At 60.5% G+C, this 20,826-nt stretch overlaps 1 protein-coding gene across 1 annotated transcript; it reads left to right on the forward strand.

The window, feature by feature from the left end:
* Positions 1 to 3,101: 3,101 nt before the first annotated feature.
* FSCN1 (fascin actin-bundling protein 1) lies at positions 3,102 to 12,875 on the forward strand. Its single transcript, XM_065923742.1, has 5 exons — positions 3,102 to 4,043; positions 10,350 to 10,506; positions 10,595 to 10,716; positions 10,970 to 11,137; positions 11,581 to 12,875. Exons 1-5 carry the CDS (start codon positions 3,212 to 3,214, stop codon positions 11,781 to 11,783), a joined length of 1,482 nt encoding a protein of 493 aa, XP_065779814.1. The 5' UTR covers positions 3,102 to 3,211; the 3' UTR covers positions 11,784 to 12,875.
* Positions 12,876 to 20,826: the final 7,951 nt, after the last annotated feature.

The following is a 20,826-nucleotide window of genomic DNA, read 5'->3' on the forward strand; positions in this document are numbered from 1 at the left end:
CCAGTATTCTTTTCTGGAGAATCCCATGGACAGAGGAGCCTGGTGGGCTACAGTCTGTGGGGTCGCCAAGAGTCGGACACGACTTAGTGACTAAACAACAACAAATAGGCTTGAAACCCACTGGAGTGTGGGTTTACACAATTTTGTAAAGCTATTATCCTCCAATTAAAAAAAATTCTGTGTTTGCTTGTCTTTGACGTTCAAGGAGAGGAAAGCAGTCTAATAGCAGTTATGCAGGTAGTGGGGTGGGAGTGGAGGGAGGTGGAGGACAAAGGCCTTTTTAGGTTTTGGGATATTTGAACGATGTGAATGTCTTATCTATTCAGAAGAAATTAAATAATAATCACTTAGCTCCACACCTGTTGAAATTAACTTCAATTCTTCATATACTGACTCCTCCCCGGCCCTCCCACCCCCAGTCTCAGGACTAACCTGATTCCCCAATGCCTCAGTCTCTATTCTGCTCACTTGACCTGCCTGCCCTTGTCCACGGGAGATCCAAGGTCCCCTTTCTATGTCCCATCCTCCACATTGCTCTGTCTGATGTTAATTTATTCAGCAAATTGGCACAAGGCTTGTGCTCCTGGCCAAATGACCCTAAAGCTGTGCTCCACCATTGCTCTGACTATACGACTAGGGTCCTGGGAATTCCTGGGGAGCTTAGGGGGCTGGAGGGAGTCTGGCCCATCTGTGTCCCCAGGACCAGCTGGCATTTATAAGCACTGACCACGTGCCAGGCTCTGTCATCTAGGTGCCTGGTGTGTGGAGTCACCAACCTGTCCCCATCTGCCCAAGAACTTCCTGGTTCGAAAACCGAGTGTCACGTCCCAGGAACCCCTTGGTCCCATTCATGTGTGTGGGCTCCTGTCCTCTCGGCTTCCCTCCCGGGACAGATGCCATCATGATGCCCATTTTAGAGATGGAAAAACTGAGGACCAGGGTGTGCATTCGACCGCAGGAAGCCCAGTGCAAGAAGCCAGGGCTACCACCCAGCCAGGCTCTCCAATCTTTGCACCCATCAAAAGCATAACCTGGGAAGGCCTGGACCTGCTCCCACCCCTGGCCTGACTGAGAGGCAGGAGCCCCCAACTCCAGCTCCACAGCAGGCGTGTCTCAGCAGATCCCAGTCCTCGCTGTCAGCACAGGACTGCTGCCCCCAGCCTTCAGTTATTCAGCATCCTCTCTTAAGAGCCGTGGTAGCTGGCCAGAGAGTTGGCCCTAGCTAGAGATTCTTGGGGATAGCAATGGGTTCTGAGGGTGGCCAGGGACAGGGTCTGAGCTCCAAGTCCTCAGGGACCTTCAGACCACCCCGAGATGAGGGATTTGCATCTCTTTTACAAAAGGTGAAACAGGCTCAGAAAGGTTAAGTAAGTTGCCTACAGTCACACAGCCAGGGAGACCCTGGGTTTCAAGCCTATTTGTCATTGTTTAGTCACTAAAAGTCATATCCGACTCTCTGCGACCTCGTGGACTGTAGCCTGCCAGGCTCCCCTGTCCATGGGATTTTCCAGGCAAGAATACTGGAGTGGGTTGCCATTTCCTCCTCCAGGGGATCTTCCCGACCCAGGGATCGAACCCACAGACTCAGGTTCCCGTGCATTGGCAGGTGGATCCTTTACCACGGAACCACCAGGGAAACACCTATCAGATGACCTCAAAATGAGAAACTTGGTTTCTCAGCTCTCCAGAGCTTTGTGGGAGGGTGTGCTATGGGCAGTGGCTGTCTGGGGCTCAAGGCCCTGCCAGTTAACCTAGCTGACCTACAGTAACAGGAAGGTAACACAGAATTACCCTGGAAGATAAAAGCCCCTGGAGGAGGCTGCCTGGGGGTGGGGGGTGGGGCAGTGGCGCAGACCAACCAGCCCGGGAGCTAGTTCAGTGCCCTCTGCCTTTAGCCTCAAGACCTTGTGGGCAGTCTGTGGTCACACTGGCATTCCAGGGGCTTGCCTGGCATGTGGGGAATGTCCCAGCAAAGGTCTTGGCCTTTGGAGATGCTCAGAAAAGGGAAGTGCTCCTCTCCAGGGTGGTGGTGGGGATGGGCATCTGTAGAAAATATCCCCTCCTGGGTACCAGGCTCAGAGTCCAGTGCAGTGGGACCTGGGGGGAGGTACAGAGTGGGAGGTGTGCTGGCCCCTGGGGCTGGAGACCCGGGTTGTCCCCCCTTAGGGCTGTGCTTCCTGAGTCCTAGCACATCGCTTACCTGCTCCATACAAGGGCTCACTACTCACTCTATAGCATAGAACAGGGATGTCTGGCATGCTGCAGCCTATGGGGTCGCAAAGAGTTGGACACGACCCAGTGATGGAACAGCAACTGGCTCTATGCCTGTGAACCTCACCAGAACCCTGTGACCTCTGCAGCCTCGGGATGGGAACGCCGTCACTACCCCGGAGACCGATTTGGGCCAGGGGGGCTGGGTGCCTGGATCCCCGGGGGAGGGGGGGGGGGCTGGGGGAGGGTGCGTTTCCGAGCAGTGCTCTGGAAGGGACACTTCGGGGAACCACAAACCCCGCTTTGGAGGCTGCAGAGCCTGGGTTGGGTGAGTTGGGGTCGGCAGACCCCTTCCCAGCTCCTGGCCTGCGCCCACCCTTCCGCCCACAGGCACTTGGAGGGTCCCCTCTCTGTTCCTTCAAGGCTCTGAGCTAAGTCCACCTCCTCCAGGAGCCTCCGGAGCGCTCCGCTAGTACTGATGAGCTCCGTGGTTTCCGAGGTCTCTAATCCACAACCTCTAATCTGACTCGGGCCTTCCTCCCAACTGGACTTGGGGTTGGGGGGGCCTCTGAGGGGTCCCCTGCTCTGGGCGAGTCTTCAGGCTGCGGCGCCGCGAGGGGGGGGCTTTGGTGTTGGGGGGAAGGGGGCGGTGGCCCCAAGTGGGGGGGACTGCAGAGGCCAGCAGTGCAGAAGGAGGGGCGGCTGAGAGCGCAGCCGCCGCCCGCGCCCCTCCGGGCCCCCAGCGCCACTCGGCTCGCCGGCTCAGCCCGCGCGCCCCCCGCTCGGCGAGCCCCGGGGCGGGGCGGGGCGGGGGCGGGGCCTGGCGGCGCTGACGTCACCCCGCCTATAAAGGGGCTCGGGCGCCGCGAGCCGGCTTTGTAAAGCCGCTGCTGAGGGTGCGCGCACGGCCGCGGCAGACGCCTAACAAAGGAGCAGGGCACCGCCGCCGGGACCCGCCACCGACCGCCCGGGCCGCGCCGGCCCGCCGCCAGCCGCCACCATGACCGCCAACGGCACGGCCGAGGCCCTGCAGATCCAGTTCGGGCTCATCAACTGCAACAACAAGTACCTGACGGCCGAGACGTTCGGGTTCAAGGTGAACGCCTCGGCCAGCAGCCTGAAGAAGAAGCAGATCTGGACGCTGGAGCAGCCGCCCGATGAGGCGGGCAGCGCCGCCGTGTGCCTCCGCAGCCACCTGGGTCGCTACCTGGCGGCCGACAAGGACGGCAACGTGACCTGCGAGCACGAGGCGCCCGGCGCCGACTGCCGCTTTCTCATCGTGGCGCACGACGACGGCCGCTGGTCGCTGCAGTCCGAGGCGCACCGGCGCTACTTCGGCGGCACCGAGGACCGCCTGTCGTGCTTCGCTCAGACCGTGTCGCCGGCCGAGAAGTGGAGCGTGCACATCGCTATGCACCCGCAGGTCAACATCTACAGCCTGGCCCGCAAGCGCTACGCACACCTGGGCGCGCGGCCGGCCGACGAGATCTCGGTGGACCGCGACGTGCCCTGGGGCGTCGACTCACTCATCACGCTGGCCTTCCAAGACCAGCGCTACAGCTTGCAGACGGCCGACCACCGCTTCCTGCGCCACGACGGGCGCCTGGTGGCTCACCCAGAGCCCGCCACCGGCTACACGCTGGAGTTCCGCTCCGGCAAGGTGGCCTTCCGCGACTGCGAGGGCCGCTACTTGGCGCCGTCGGGGCCCAGCGGCACGCTCAAGGCGGGCAAGGCCACCAAGGTGGGCAAGGACGAGCTCTTCGCCCTGGAGCAGAGCTGCGCCCAGGTCGTGCTGCAGGCGGCCAACGAGAGAAACGTGTCCACGCGCCAGGGTGAGTGGGGACGCTGTCCCTCGCCTCTTCACGGCCTTGCACAAAGCGCACCCCACCCACCCCCGTCCCCACGCCTCCCGCCCTTCCTCGCCCGCGGCAATCCCGAGCGACGCCGGGTGCGCCCCCGCTGGGCGCTCAGACCACCCCACCCGGCCGCGGAGCTTCGCTCCGACCTCGAGGAAGGGGCGAGGGGTGGGGCTTTGCCCATCCTTGGGGGCGGTGGCGCGGCCCCCACTCCGCCTTGGGCTTGGGGCTCCTTAGGCCGCGCTCAGGCCCCGCCCCGGGTGCCACCCTCGCACCCCCTGCCCAATCTGGGTCTTCCCGACTCATGCGGATCCCTGGGCTCCGTGGGCCCAGCCCTGGGGGAGGGGACGCCCCTCGCCCGGTGCCTCGTGCCCTTCCCCCCGTTAGTGGGTCTTCAGTTCCAGGGCGGAGCGAGGGGTCGCCCCCGGCGCAGGGCGCGTTCGCGCTCCCTAAGGGCCGCCTTTCGCCGGCGGAATGGGGAGTCCTTTGGTCTCCGCGGGGTGCGCGTGAACCTCCCCAGGGTCTGGGCCTCTCTGCACCCCCTCTGGCTGCTGGGAGGGGTTGGCCTCTGCTGGAGGGGGGCGCCCGGACTGTCTGCCCTTCCCCCCAGCCCCTCCTCCCGCGTCCGCCCCGCGCTCGAGGCCGCGGCCTTTGTGAGCAGGGGGCGGGCTCCTCGACAGGGCCCTCCCTCGCCCCCTTTGTCCTGCTCGGTCTCTGCGGATGGGAAAACCAGATGAGGCTGGGCGGGGAGGGAGTCGGCTTTCTGCGGGTACCCCCTGCTGGGAACCCCCCCGCGCCGCCTCCCAACCCCGGGCCGGGTGTTCCGTCCGAAGCCGCCCCACGGCCTCCCTGCTACCGCCCAGGTCCAGGGCGGCGTGGCGGGGATGGCGGCCCGCCAGGCACCCCGCCCTGCGGCTCGCGGCCGTGCACTCTGCTTCGTGGGTGCTCGAGAGCGGTCCCAGCGTGAGCCGGGAGACTCCAGCCCGGCACCCTCGGAAAGTGCCTCCCCGCCCCCCGCCTCGAGTAAACCCACCCCCTAAGACTCCCGCCTGGAACAGCTGGCTGCAACTCGACGCATCCTTTCCCGGGGCCTCCCGCTGGCCTGGCCATTTCCTACCGGCCTGCCCGCCAGAATGAGCCCCCACTTTCGGTGCTCAGATTTCCCCCCAGGCGGCTTCTCTTCCTTCTGGCGCCCTGGCCCCTCCTTTGACCCAGAAGGCAGTCTGTTCCTTCTCCCCCGGGGGAACCTCTGGGTGTCTTACTCCCCCCAGACAGGAAGGTGGACCCCGGTCTCTGGAGATAGATAGCTGGGTGGGAACCCCAGGCAATGGCCCGCCTTCCTCCTGATGACCACCCTCCAGACTGTACTCTGCCCAGAAGGTTGCAGCCCGGTGGCAGCTCCCGCCCGAGGTTGCAAGCTGAGGACTGAAGTGGGCCAAGCTTCTTCCATCCTGCAGATGAGCGGGTTTGGGCCCAGAGAGGAGAAGCCCTGTGCCCAAGGTCACACAGCAAGCATGCAGCAGGCAGAACTGGGTTTGAGGCCAGACAGGGGCCTCATCTGGACCCCCTGACGCCTCCCAGCCTCTGGGGACCACAGGACCTTCCCTCTGCAGTCTCACACAGCAGTAGGTGGGGCAGGACTCCTCACCTACTCCGCAAACACTGAACCCCTAGCGAGTGAGGCATGCTGAGGCCTGAGTGGTGAGCAAGTGGGCACGTCCCAGAGCCTTCCCTGCTGGGCGCTCTGTCCTCATTGGGACGTGAGCTACATCTTGGGCAACAGAGGTGTCTGGGACTCCAGGAGGTCCATGAGGGCCCCAGGTTAGATGGGAGAGGTCCCTTTCCACGGAGGACATTTGACCTGACCTGAGGATGAACAGAAGGTGGGATGTATCAGGTGTGTGGGACAGTGTTGCGGACACAGAGCTCAGCTTGTGCAAATGCCCTGAGGCAGAGAGGAGCAGAAAGCCCAATGCTGGCTAAGAAGCAGCTTGTGAGGTTGGTCCACGGGACTGGATCAGCCAGCAGGGCTGCAGGAGCCGGAGTGGGTGCTCATCAATGAAGGATGCTCCGTGCTTGCCGGCTGTGTCCCACCCCTTCCCTGGGAAAGACATGGCAGGAGTCCCCTTGGGCCAGGAAGGGGCAGAGAGAGCCTGGGGTATTTTTGGCAGGTTCCAGGCGGCGAGCCTGGACAGACACCCTCTCCTTTGAGTAAGGCTCGCTGGGGGTGTCATGGTGTGATTCAGGCTGATGGGGCAGGAGGAGCCTCTGGAAATTGCAGCAAGAGAGCTGCGGCTCATCTGTGTGTTTAAAGGGGAGGGAGCTTTGGGGGCCAAGATTGGGGCTCCCTTGGCCTCAGGTTTTGGGGTCCATTCTGACGTCTGGTCTCCTGGCGGGACGGAGGGTGATGGGGGCTGGGGCCGTGCAGGGTTGGGGGGCGTGCCTGCAGAGGCCATTTTGGACAGGCCTGCGTGGCAGGGAGGCGGGGGCGGCTCCTCCAGACACACGTTGTTGGGAAACGCAGGCCAGGAAGGAGGAGCCTCCTGGGTTTTGCCGGCGGGGGATATGAGTCATCCCAGCAGCCAGGGCCCGTGCGGGTGGGGTGCTTCCTGCTGAAGCTGCAAACTGCTCTCTGGCCTCAGTATCCCCATCTGTAAAGGGCTCCACCTGGGCACGTTCTTTGTGGCCAGACCGTATTTCTGGGAGGAGGTCATCAGAGCCACCGTTAGAGGCAGTGTTGGCCACCAGGGCGTAGTTTCCCGAGAGGTGCTGTGACAAGGCAGATGGCCCACGTCCACCCCAGGTCCTGGGAAGTGGGGTCACCATGACCACACAGGCGGGGCTGCCTAGTGAGCCGTATTCAAGCTCCTTTGGCCCCTACCTGTCCTGGGCTCCACTGCCCTGGTGGCTCAGATGGTAAGATATCTGCCTGCAGTGTGGGAGACCCGGGTTTGATCCCTGGGTCAGGAAGATCCCCTGGAGAAGGACATGGCAACTCACTCCAGTATTCTTGCCTGGAGAATCCCATGGACAGAGGAGCCTGGCGGGCTTCAGTCCATGGGGGGTTGCAGAGTTGGATATGATTGAGCGACGAACACCTCCACACTCTGCCCTGGGCTCCAGCCGGACCCTGGGCGGAGCCTCAGCACAGTTCCCACCTGACCTCACAGCCCCTTTGCCTCGGGCCAGCTGCAGCCCAAGGTCTCTGTGCTCAAGAAGTGCCCAGCCCCAGCGGCTGGAAGGTGAGGCTGGCTGAGGAAGGGCTGGACGGGCCGGGCTTTGTAGGATGTGTAAGAGTTCTCTTGATGAGGCAGGTCATGTTGGCCTCAGGGAAGGATGAGGCCACTCCTCAAGAATGCGGAAGCTCGTGTAAAGATGGAGTAGGAATTTAAGGTGGGTCAGCTAGTGGCAAGAGTTGACAGCAAGGAGAAGTGAGGTGAGGCCACAGAAGTTTCTGGGCTCCCTCCCTTAAACTGAATGGGGGTGGTGGAGAGCGCCCGATTTTTGACCAGCCAGGGAATTTGGGGACTGCTAAGGCTGGGGGGGATGAGACCATGGGGTGTGCTGCAGGCAGGGCTGTGCTGGACGGCCCTGGGGCTGGAGACAGGGAAAGCGTGATGGACGGGGGCGGGGCCTGGCATCTCGGGGGCCCAGGGGGATGTGCCCGTGGGCTCTGCTGAGCCCCCGCACCTCTCTCCTTACTTCCCGTGGCTCCAGTGGGCCTGTGACTCACACTTTCTGTGCTGCTGTTGATGAAAAGAAAAATCCCAAAGAAAACCCTGTTCCCATAGTAACCCAGCTCTAATTAGAGATTCCCAAAGCCGAGTGGGGCCTTTCCCATTGGGGCAGGGCCTTGGAGCCAGGAGGGGCCCCTCTGGATGGAGTAGACACTCCCCCCAACCCCTCCTGTGGGGAGCAGAAGACCCGGTGTCTACTTGGCATCGGGCTCCTCCATGCTGTTGATCTCCTGGCAGAACCGAGAGACACCGAGCCTGGTTGACAGAGAGGGAAACTGAGACTGGAGGTGCGGTGCTCACACAAGGCGCCTGGCCCCCAGTTTGAGTACCTTGCTCGCCGGCCTAGGCCTGTTGATCACACCAGATCCAGGACTGGACGCAGCCAGGCTGGGTGGGGTCTGAGTGGCTGAGCAGACGACGGTGGTCGTCGTGTGGCCTGGGGCAGGGACCCTCCGCTACAGAATCCTGCTTTGTCCTCCCGGTGGGAGGGGAGTTGCTGGGAGCAGCAGGGGCGCATGGCTGGCTGAGCGCCCGGGACCTGAAGTCTCCTGGAGAAGGGCCCCCGAGCGTGTCTGGCCTGAGCCTGGTGTGCGCCTTGTGAACCTGCAGGGCCGTGTACCAGCAGGTAGGCTGGCAAGCGCGGGGGTGCTGACCGCCATTCACAGCCCTCCCCTGCCCTTCCCTTGCCATCAGCTGGCCTCCCATGCGTGGGGCACCTGGTGCCCCGTGGCCCGGCAGGTGGGGTGGGGCAGGCTGGCTGGACAGGTCTGAGCCAGGAGGGACCCCCGCCCCGCGTGCTGGGCGTGGCCCTGGGACGGCCGGCTCTTGTGGACTGGGCGCCCCAACAGGCCCAGCCCTTGCTGCTCCTCACCTGGTGCTCTGCAGGGGGTGTCGTGGTGGATGGCACTCACCCCCTCCCCGGGGCCTGAGTAGACAGCTGATCCCTGGCACTGGGGCTCAGGGGACCCCGGGGGGCTGGGGGTCGAGCCCAGCGGTGGTGAGGGTCTGTTCAGGGTGACCTGAGGAGGCTGCGGCCACCAGTCGAGAGAGGGGAGGGAGGGTTGGGGGACAGGGCTTGGCACGAGGCCTGCGTTTGTCCCCTTCTCCTCCCGAGAGCCCGGGGACCCCTAGCTTTCTCCCTGGGTGACCTTGGGCATGGGCACTATTTCTCTGTCTCCCTCTCTCTCGTGAGGCAGGGTGCCGCTGACGTGGGACACAAGACCTGGTGGCGTGGGGCTGACACCTGTCAGGCCCTCTGGGTGGTGCCTGGAGAGCCAAGAAAGGGTCCTGGGCGGGGGGTGGGGCACTTAGCCCCCAGGCCCTGCCACCCGCCAGCCTCATCTCATCTGAAGGGGCGCCTGCCACCGGCCCTGGCTTCTTAAAGGCCTGGAGGCCCACCTCACCCGACACTGAGACTCTTAGACCCATGGTGCTTGGGGGCGCGAACTTGCGGTTGTGACCAAAGGTTGCATTTCAGGTTTTAGCTGGAGTCCACACGGGTGTGCAAAAGCGATGGGGCTGCAGCTTGTGGGAACAAAACCCCGGAAGCCACCCCTTTTGCAGACGATTTCAGGATGTGGACACGTGTGAAGGTGTTAGGCAGGTCATGTGCAAATCGCGATCTGCCGCCCGCGTTGCACTTTAAGGTCAAGAAAACGCGTGTGTGAACGCAGGGGAAATGGTTAGGAGGCTGTGGTCGCCGAGTGTTCACAGAGGCTCTCCGGGGGTGCGGTGGGCATGGGGGGTGGTGTGTGACTTTGCTTTTAGGAGTTTTCTAGATTTCCTGAAAGGAACGTGTGCAGTTGCTCTTTGAACTTGTACACGTACACAGAAGCAGAAGGGAACAATGAACCACCGCATAGCAATCCCGCGGCTGCCATACCAGCTCCTTGGGCCTCCATTCATTGTTTTTGGTTGTACTTCCTGCAGAACCCAGACATCCGGGCATTTCATCTTGAAATCTTTGCCTGTGTCCCTATAAACAGCAAGGCATTCTCTTACATACTGACAGCATGATTAGCAGTAATTAACCCTTCCCCTTTAACCCCGAGCCACGTTCAGATTCTCCCCGTTGACTCTACAGTATCTTCTTGCATCTGTTTTTTTTTTGCATCTGGTTTGTTGCAGAGTTTGACGTCTGTAAAATCAGAGAGAGTGATGTGTAAGTGGACCTGGCAGGCTTTGGTCCTTGACTGGTCCTGCCCGGGGTCCTGGGTTCTCCCTCTGATGTGGAGGCCGAGGGGCCTGAGCCGTGCGGTAGCCCCCCCGCTGGGCCTGGGGCCTGGGGCGGGAGCGTGGCTCCTGGGGGCGGGGTGGGGGGAGGCTCAGGAGGGACAGGAGATTCCAGTACATCCCGGGGGGACGGGGGCTCGGGAAGGCCTCCCAGCTCCCCCACGCCTCCTCGGCCTCCTCGGGGGAAATAAGGCTCAGAGTCGTCTGAGGTCAGGAGAGAGACCCGCTGTACTGGTGTGAGGGCAGGGCTGAGGGTCAGCCATAACTGGGGGTTGCGGGGGTCCCTGGTCCTAGCTGGAGGCTCTCCCCGCAGGTATGGACCTGTCGGCCAATCAGGACGAAGAGACCGACCAAGAGACCTTCCAACTGGAGATAGACCGCGACACCAAAAAATGCGCTTTCCGCACCCACTCGGGCAAGTACTGGACGCTGACGACCACCGGGGGTGTGCAGTCCACCGCCTCCACCAAGTGAGTGCCCGCTGCCCGCGCTCGCCCAGGCCGGCCCTTCCTGGGGGGACGACCTCTCCTGACCCTGTCCCCCCGCCCCTTGCCCCAGGGATGCCAGATGCTACTTTGACATTGAGTGGCGTGATCGGAGGATTATTCTGCGTGCATCCAATGGCAAGTTCGTGACGGCCAAGAAGAATGGCCAGCTGGCAGCCTCCGTGGAGACGGCAGGTAGCCGCCTCGGGCACACCTCAAGCCCCAGTTCCCTGGGGGGGGTGGTCCTCACTATGCCATGGTCACTTATGTAGCCCGCCCTGTACCGGGCATCCTCCCAGACCGCCCCCACCTCGCCTCCCCCAGGGCTGGCGTGCTGTGTGACCCCAGGCTCCTGCTGTCCCTCTCTGAGCCACACCCTGGGCATTGCACGCCCCACCCTCGCCCCAGTCCCCCTGAGGCTCACTGCTTTTCCCACTTCCTGGGTCAGGGGACTCGGAGCTCTTCCTCATGAAGCTGATCAACCGGCCCATCATTGTGTTCCGCGGGGAGCACGGCTTCATCGGCTGTCGCAAGGTCACGGGCACCCTGGACGCCAACCGCTCCAACTATGATGTCTTCCAGCTGGAGTTCCGAGACGGCGCCTACAACATCAAAGGCAGGTTCCCCCGTGGGCAGGGCTGAGCGGGGCCCACGGGGGCAGGGAGGGCCAGTGTTGGGCACAGAGGGTACCCTCCTCCCCTCTGTGCCCCACTTGGCGCTCCGACATGGCTTGGGCCATTCCAGGCCCCACGTGGCCGCCAGGGGCTCAAGCTGGGGGGAGCCCCTTCTGCTCTAGTGGGTACAGGAGGGAGACCGCGGCAGACAGAGCTAGGGAGGAGGACGGTGTCCTCGGAAGGGTCGGCAGGGGCGCCAGCACACACTTGAGCTGTGGGTGGGAGGCGGCCGGGAGGGGCTCCATCCATCCACGTGGGTGGACAGCAGACCCCAGCTCCGCTCTGGGAACCGTGAGACCCCAGCTCCGCTCTGGGAGCCGTGATTGCAGGGTGCAGGGCAGAGCCCGAGGCAGGGCCTGACGGGGTCGCTCGTGTGCCCCTGCAGACTCCACGGGCAAGTACTGGACGGTGGGCAGTGACGCGTCCGTGACCAGCAGCAGCGACACCCCGGTGGACTTCTTCCTGGAGTTCTGTGACTACAACAAGGTGGCCATCAAGGTGGGCGGGCACTACCTGAAGGGGGACCACGCGGGGGTCCTGAAGGCCTGCGCCGACACCGTCGACCCCGCCACGCTCTGGGAGTACTAGGCCCCGCCCCCGCGGCCCCCCCCCCGCCCCGCCCCCGGCCAGCTCTCTTCTCCTGCGGGGCTCCGCTGCGGGTGGCGAGCCCCTAGCCTTTCAAACTGGAAACCCAGAGCAAACGGTGCCCTCACCGCTCGTCCCCCGGGCAGGTCGGCGCTCCGACCCGGCCCTGGGTGGGCTGTCCCGGCCCTCTGCCCTCTCTTCTGCACCCTGGGCGAGGCTGGAACTTCTCTCTCCTGACCTCAGACGACTCTGAGCCTTATTTCCCCCGAGGAGGCCGAGGAGGCGGGAGAGCTGGGAGGCCTTCCCGAGCCCCCGTCCCCCCCCCGGGATGGTGGGGTGCGTAACTGGAATCTCCTATCCCTCCTGAGCCTCCCCCCACCCGGCCCCCAGGAGCCACGCTCCCGCCCCAGGCCTGTCGGTGGCCCCCCTCGTGTCTGGACAGGTCGGGGCTGGCTCCTCCCCCTGCACACCCTGCTGGGATCTGGGGACCCTGCCCCTGTCTCTCTTGGCTTTCCCTCTGGCCTGACTGGAAGCAGAAAATGACCAAATCAGTATTTTTTTTTTTTAATGAGATGTTATTGCTAGAGGAGCCCCAGGCAAGCCTGGTTGTAGGCATGAGTGGGCTTGAGGGGATCTTGAGACAGAGGCCTCTCCTGGCCTCTGTGCCCTCTCCTCCAACTAGTGGTGGGGCAGGCGGGGCGCCTCCCCGAATCCAAACTCCCCCACCTTCCCAGGGGCTTTCTCTGCCCCGCCCTCCCAAGTGCCCACCCCAGGCCCAGGTCTCAACCTGGTGGTGCTGGGCCCCTCACCACCTCAGCCAGGGCCCCGTGTGGGCGGTGCTCCTCGTCTGACCAGACTCCCGGTCTCGGCGCGGGATGAAGCTGGGCGTGGCCCTCAACCCTCAGCCGGGAGCCCCCTGGAAGCCCTGCCCCTGCCAGGCTCCCCTCCCATCCGGTTAGTGTCCTCCATGCATCTCACTCTGGGTGTCTTGGTCTTTTATTTTTTGTAAGTGTCATTTGTATAACTCTAAACGCCCATGATAGTAGCTTCAGACTGGAAAGAGCAAAATAAAACAATGCAAGTCTGCAGCCTTGAGACTGTGTGTGTGTGTGTGTGTGCCCCGCGCTGGGATGAAGGGAGACGGGAGGGGTGGGCCTGGGAACCGACTCCTGCATGTTTAGAGGTTAGAGGTCAAGCACACACAAACCAGCACACCTGGGCAGGTGTGCCTTGATTAGAGTGTGGAGGCCTGGGCTGTCCCCTTTCCATCCTGAAGAGGCCTCCTGTGTGTCCATCCACACCCCCAGACCGCAGGCTCCCACCGAGGTGGGGACTGGCCTTGAGAGGAGTCCGCCGGGTGGACTAGGCTTGAGGTCCAGGGTGGGTGCCTGGATCAGAAGACACTGGCGCCCAGCTTGCAGAGGGACAGAGCCACTTCTCTGTCTGGCCGATAAGGCCAGGAAGTTTCCGGCCTTGAGGGGTCACCTGGGTCCCGAGTCCACCCTGCCCTTCTTGGTCCCTGGCAGACCTCCACGTGGCCAGCCCTGCAGGGACCTCCAGAGAGACAGGCGCTGGGCGGGCGCTCTTGTGCAGTCCCTCGTGTTACCCTGAGCCTGCCTGTCCCCATCTTACAGAGGGGCAGACTGAGGCTGAGAGCAGCAAGGCGCAGCCTTGGGGGTGGAATGGGGCGCCCCATGGGTGTCCAACAGGCAGGCGGCCACTGAAGACGGACTTGGGCCCTGCGGCCGTCTCGCGGGTGCAGAGGGGCCCTGAGCAGTCAGCGGAAGCGCTGATTGGCTGCCGATGACGAAACTGGGATGCCTGCGCTGTGATTGGTGGTCCCTGGGGGCGGGAGTCTCGAGATTGACAAGGACAGATGGCCACAAAGGGATGGCGAGCTCCCAGCGGGGTCCTGGCGATCAACCCCCACCACTGTTCAAGCCAGGCTGGAAGCCAGAGAAGTCTCAGTGACGTGGAAGGAGCAGATGAGGATTCCAGAGCCAAGCTCTTACAGACCGTTGGGGGCGGGGGTCCCCAGTTGGGCAGTGGAGCGAGGTGGAGGTGTTCCCCGCGGTACCCGGGGAGGGGGCTGCCCAGGAGCGGAATGACCTGTCCTGGAGAGATTCCAGGGAACTCTGTCCGCATCCTCTGAGCCAGGCCTAGGGGCTGATTCTAAATTCCACGCATTCTGCAAAAATGAGCAACGGCTGCGCGCGTTCCAGGGGCTGTTCCCCTTCCCCCCATCTTCTCTGCAAACGAGGTGCAAAGTCTGGTGGCGGAGGCGATCACACCTAGGGAGGAGGGGGACCTAACCCAGTACCTGGGACGGGAAGAGCGGCCAGGCCAAGGAACCACCGCGCACGCAAAGGTCAGGAGTTGTGGCTGGACCCTGGCTGGGTCCCGAGGAGGAGTGGATCTACCCGAGAGAGGCCGTTGTCTCCAGGTCCCGTGGAGGCAATAGGATGCTGAGGGAAGGAGGCGGACACTAGGGTGGCGCGCAGGAGCACCGTGGGGACCACCAGATTTACTCCTGCGCACCGGGGCTCCCCATGTGCTGACCGCAAAGTGCACCCACCCCCCCTCCACCCCCCTGCCCCGCCTCCGCACCCCCATCAGAACTGGTTCTGGGGCCCCACATCAGATTCCTGGGCAAAGCATGCAGTTCTTCCTCCAACCGGAAGCATGTTTGCCTCCTCAGCGATTTCCAGTTCACAGGCCCGCGACCACAGGACCCTGCACACACAGGCACACAGGCCTGAGCACACGAGTGGGTGTGTGCACACAGGAACACGTGAAGGCACGTACAAGAGCCCAGTGCACACAACTCAGGTGCACATGGACACGACATGCACACACAGGCCAGCCCCAGGGACAAGGAGCCGGCGGGTTGCCCACCAGCCTGCCCTGACTCACAGGCTGCTGCCCTCTGTCCTTGGGGACTCCTTGCCCCGGCGTTCTCCTGGACCCTGACTGGCAGCTCCTCCCACCTCCAGCTGGGTCGGGGGCCAGCAGGGCCCCACAGTGCTGAGGGTGGGTTCCCCCTAAGCCTGCCGTGGAGGACGAGCAGGAGTCCAGCTTCCCATTGCTCAGATGGGGAAACGGGGGCCTAGAGGTGCCCAGCGAGTCTGGGCAGGTGCAGCCCAGGCTCCCAGCTACCCCACTGGGGTTGGTCGTGAGCCCAAACGAAGAACATGCAGTTGAACGTGTAAGGAAGGAAGAAGCAAAGACAGGCAAGCTTTCTTCCCTTCTGTGAGATCTCCCGCGGCAGGGGCAGGACTGCCCGAGGCCGGGCGGGGCAGCTGGGGGCAGCTGTGGTTCCCAAGATGCAGCCCTGGCCAGAAAAAAGCAGGACTTTTTTTCACAGACGGCCATTCACATCTTTTTGGGGTGGGACTTACAGCCCTGTTGGGGGCTCCAGCCCCGGGAGGACCCAGGTGGGTCCCTCAGAGCTTCCCAGGGACATCTCCACAGGACACTTCAAACCCAGCCCCCCCTGCACTCCCAAGCTCAGGCTCTTCCCCTGTTCATCTCCGGGGAGACCTCGTTGGAGGACCTAAGACCTAACTGGGCCCCTCTTCCTCCAGGGACACAGCAGCTTCTGCCAGAGTTGGGGAGGGGGCCAAAACACACTGAAGTGTAAGGTGGATGATGCTACAGAGACCCCCACCCCTCTGGTCTCCCTGGGGACCCTCTGGCCTCAGTTTCCCTCCTTCCAGGGACAGCAAGACTGACGGGGGAGGGGCTCTGAGACCCCTGGGGCAGCAAGAGGGGAAGGGGACAGATGGGGGCTCCTGGCAGGAGGCCCGGAGAAGAGGCTCCAAGCCGCCCGGCAGGGGTGGGGCGGGGCTGAGCAATTGGCCTGAAGCCCCAGCCGTGTTAGTGTGGGCCCCTGAGCTTAGCCAAGAGGAGGCCCATCCTCCGTGAGGTGTGAATAATTAAGACCAAAGCTGCAGGAGATGGGGGAGGGGACCCTGCACTCCTCTCCCTGCCCCCACCTCCACCAAACAGGGACAACCCCCAGAAGGGGTGGGAGACCCACCTCCAGGAACCTGGGACTGGGCAGGCTGCTCTGAAAGAGCTACGATCCCTATCACAATTGTTGCTTTAAGAAATAAGAGGAGCCAGCAAGCACGGGAATCTGGTTTGTTGTTCTCACTTCCCCTCGCCGCAGCAGCGGCCTCAGTCAAGAAATTCTCGCCTGAAAAAAAAGAATTAAGAGAATAGGGGGCTTCCCTGGTGGTCCAGTGGCCAAGAGTCTGCGCTCCCAATACAAGGGGACGGGTTTCAATCCTTGGTCAGAGAACTAGATTCCGCATGCCTCGAGTTAAGAGTTTGCGTGCTGCGCTAATAGATCCTGAAGGCCGAAATGAAGATCGAAGTTCCCACACGCTGAACTAAGACCCCGTGCAGCCAAAGAAATAAATACTAAAAAAAAAAACCTTTAAAAAGGTGTGGTATCTATGTATATATACACACATACATGCAATGGAGTTCTGCTCAGTCATAACAATGAATGAAATCTTGCTTTTTGTACAATATGCCTGCATCTGAAGGGTATGTTGCGAAGTGAAATAAGTCAAACAAAGACAGATATTGTCGTAACAAGACAAAAACAGGCTCACAGACACAGGAACAAAGAGGTGGTTGCCAGAATGGAGGACTTGGGGGGGGATGGGTGAGTGCAATCGGTGAAGGGGCTTAGAGGTGCAGACATTCAGTTACAAAATGAACAGTTCCCCAGGATGCAATGCAGACATAGGGGAACTAGTTAAAGCTGTAACCGCTCTGTGTGGTGGGTGACAGCCGTAACCAGACTTATCCTGGTAGTAACTGTAACATATAGGACATCTCTGTGTAACACACACTATGTGCGTCTGTAGCGTACACTGTCGGGCACCTGACACCAACACAACAGTGTAAGTCAGTGATGCTTCAGTGAAGAACCAATAAACCTAACAGGTATGTCCAAGTACTGACCGTCATGTGATCGGGTCCCCCAGAAACAAATGGATACAAATGGAAACGAGTGTCCAGGCCAAAGCGGCTTCTCTGGGAGGTGACCCCAGGACTGCGAGAGGAGCGGACGAGAAGGAAGGCAATGCAGCGCCGTGGGCGCCAGGCTCCGAGCCCCGCTGGGCGGTTCAGGAGACCAGGGCAGCGCACTGCAGACAGAGCCGTCCCTGACGAGCAGGGGCGCAGGCCTGTCACCCCCGCTCCTCCCCATCATGGTGGGCTGCTTTCCGGAGCTGAGGTTCACCCTGTGACGGGGGAGCCGAGGGGATACGTTATGCCCTGATTATCATGACCCCCACTGTATTTATTTTATTATAATTAATTAAATAACTTTTAATTGTGGTAAAATACAGTAGCATAAAGTGGGCTTTGCTGGTGGCTCAGGGGTAAAGAATCTGCCTGCCAGTGCAGGAGATGCAGGTTCCATCCCTGGGTCGGGAAGATCCCCTGGAGGAGGAAACGGCAACTCACTCCAGTATCCTTGCCTGGAGAATCCCATGGACAGAGGAGCCCGGCAGGCTACAGTCCATGGGGTCGCCTAAGAGTCGGACACGAGTTAGCAACTAAACAACACCAGCATAAAGTCTACTATCTTAACTGTTCGTGATGGTTCAGTAGTGCTCTTTATCCACATTGTTGGACCATCATCAAATTACCACCATCTCCAGAAGTAAAACTGATGCTCTGTCCCCATTGAACACTGACTCCGGGCCTCCCAGTCCCTGGCACCCACCCTTATACAGTCTGTCTCCATGAACGTGGACCTCATCCGAGTGGAGTCCTACAGTGCTTGTTCTTTTCTGATGAGCCTATTTCACTTAGCATAATGGTCCCAAGGTTCGCCCGTGCGGTAGCAAGTGCCAGAATTTCTTTTTTAAGGCTGAATACTGGGGCTTCCCTGGTGGCCCAGTGGTTAAGAATTTGCCTTGCAATGCAAGGGACACAGGTTCAATCCCTGCTCCAGGAAGATCCCACATGCTGCGGGGCAACTAAGCCCGCATACCTTAACTAAAGAGCAGCCCCTGCTTGCGGCAACGAGAGAAAAGCCCAGCCTGAGCAGCAGTGAAGACAGCACAGCCAAAAAAAAAAAAAAAAAAAAGACTGAATCCTGTTCGGTTGTATTGATATGCCACATCTGTCCATGGGCGTTTTGGTGGCTTCCGGGTATTAGCTATTGTGAATGGTTTTGCTGTGACACATAAGCGTACAAGACCCTGCTTTCCATTCTTCTAGATACAGACCCAGAAGCGGGCCTGCTGGTCATGCGGCCACTCCAATTTTAGTTTTGAGAAACGGCCATAATGTCTCCCACAGCGGCTGCACCGTTTTCATCTCCAGCAAGGGTGTATGAGGGTTGTGTTTTATTTTCCGACACAAAGAGCATCGGACGTGTCCACCGCGCCCTCCCGTCACCGTCCCTTCACAGATGCCGTTTCCCTTATCTGCACAGACAGACCTCCCTCTGTCCTGTCGCGTAGCCTCGCCACATCCCGTCTTATCTACCTCTGCCCGTGCTCGCGGACCTTCACATCCTATCTCGTGTGTCATGACTGGCACAGACACTGCTGAATGGAACAACAGTGGCAGGAGCCTGTTTACAAGTCGTTGGGCTAGATTCCTGGAAGGATAATTCCTGGGTCACTTGACATTCTGATCGATGAGGTCTGACGGCCTCCCCCTAAGGCCCTTCCCCCAGCCCCTGCCCAGCAGAGGGGGAGTGTTTCTTTACACCCTCCCCAACCTGGACAGAATCGCTCTTGAAGCTTCTGGCCAAGCCGAGAGGTGGGGAGCAGGGTGCAGCGTGCCTGGGGAGTCTGTCTGTGCTCACCAGGAGCGCAGGGGTCTGCTCTGGGGGCTCCTGCCTGCTGGGTTTCCTTCTTCCCCAAAGCGCCACTGGCCGATTGGAGGGGTGTAAATAAAAGCCTCCCGCACCTCCCAGGGCTCCAGACGACGTCTCATCAAAGCGCTGGTAGCCAGGGAGGCCCTGGGTCCCTGCGGCTCCAGAGGTGCCCGTGGGGGCTCAGAAGCAGCTGGGGCGCGGCCAGTCCCCCCAACTCATCGGGCCCAAGGCCCTCCTCACAGAGGCCGTCGTCCCTAAGGGTGCAGCGTGGGCCCTGGCTGGGCCTCTTCCTCTTTTCTCTTGGGTTTCTCTGATCGGGATAGTTTCTATTGCTGTCTTCAAGTTCAGTAACATTTTTTTTTTTGACCCCCTGCAGCATCTGTTATGAATTTCACCTGAGGTATTTTTAAAAAGATAAAACATTGCATAGTTTCATCTTTATTAATTTTTAAAATTAATCCATTTTGGGGGCCTGTGCTGGGTTTTCGTTGCCGTCTGGGCTTTCCTCTAGTTGCCGTGAGAGGGGGCCACTCTTTGCCATGGTGCCCAGGCTCCAGGGTGTGGGCTCAGCAGCTGTGCCTCACGGGCTTAACTGCCCCACAGCCTGTGGGACCTTCCCGGGCCAGGGATCAAACCCGTGTCTCTTGGATCTCCTGCAGTGGCAGGCAGGTCTGCCACTTTCTTTATGAGCGCCACCCGGGAAGCCCTTCTTTCCTTTATGACCAAATATGATCCTGTCTGGATAGACCCCATTCTGTTTGTCCCTTCATCAGACGGTGGACATTTGATTTGGGTGGTTTCTACTTTTTGGCTATTTATGAATAATGCTAAACTATTGTTGTATGAAACACATTATAGGAAAACATCTCCGTAGACTTAAAACTCCAGCTCTTGATACCTGGGCCATAGGACACCTGTAAAACCTCAGCCCATTAGAGCGGGGAGGGCTTTTCAGGCTACCAGCCAACCTCCCACCCCACCGTCCCCCCCCGAGTTTACAGATGGGGAAACTGACACTCCGGCTGGCAGGTGATTTGCCCACCGTTCGGTTCAGAGAACACTCACTCACAAACCAGTCCGTCCTAAAGGAAATCAGCCCTGAATATGCATTGGAGGGACTGACACTGAAGCTGAAGCTCCAATATTTTGACCATTTGATGTGAAGAACTGATTCATTGGAAAAGATCCTGATGCTGGGAAAGACTGAGGGCAACAGAAGGGAGTGACAGAGGATGAGACGGATGGATGGCATCACCGACTCAACAGACATGAGTCTGAGCGAACTCTGGGACATGGTGAAGGACTGGGAAGGCTGGCATGCTGCAGTCCATGGGGTCGCAGAGTCTTGGCGTGACTTGGCAACCTAACAACAGCCACAAAGAACAATGAAGGGAAGCTTTGTGTGGCTCCTGTGGGCCAGAGTGCATCTTCACACACAGTCTCACTGGATGCCCCACCTCCTCCTTCTGAGGTGGGTCTCTTTATCCTCATTTCACAGATTTCTCCTTCCAGCAGTTATTTCCTGAACACTCCAGACTGTGAACCGGTGCTGGAGATGGTGAGCTGGGTAGAACGGTGCTCCTAGGATCTCAGGGAGGCAGGCGCGGTGGAAAATCTTCCGAAGGTAGGGAATGAATTCAAGACGGCCAGAGTCTCAGGAGAAGAGAGGTCTATGACCCAGAGGCAGGTAACAGCGGAGATGGGTAGGAACACCCAGCTTCGAGGTCGCCCTGGGCTTCCTTTCTGGCCTTCCTCCCCATTAGGAGGGAGAGAAAGGAGATGTCTGTGGGGGCGGTGTGGGCGCCTCTGAGGGCTGAGGCTGGGAGCAGGCTGGGCCCCCAGGATGCCTGGGACAGGGCAGCCGGGCCTCCAGCAGGTCGCAGAGAAGTGCCTCTGCCTGCAGAGCGTCCTTCCCTTGCGCTGTGGGCACGTCTCCACCTTCCAGACGCACTGACCCTCCTAACTCTTGCGTGTCCACCCGTGAGGTCAAGCTGCCTTTGAAGATAAGGGCAGGGACACCTGCTGGAGGTGCGTTTCAGAGCCCTAACTCTGGACTGTGCTTGTGGTTACTTCGCTTGCGTTCCAATTCGTATTTTCTATTTGTTTTTATATCATGTGTATTTTTGGTAATTTGAGATCACTCAGTTGTGTCTGACTCTTTGCAACCCCATGGACTGTCCATGGAATTCTCCA

Source organism: Muntiacus reevesi, chromosome 2 (assembly GCF_963930625.1).
Source record: "Muntiacus reevesi chromosome 2, mMunRee1.1, whole genome shotgun sequence".
NCBI lineage: Eukaryota > Metazoa > Chordata > Mammalia > Artiodactyla > Cervidae > Muntiacus > Muntiacus reevesi.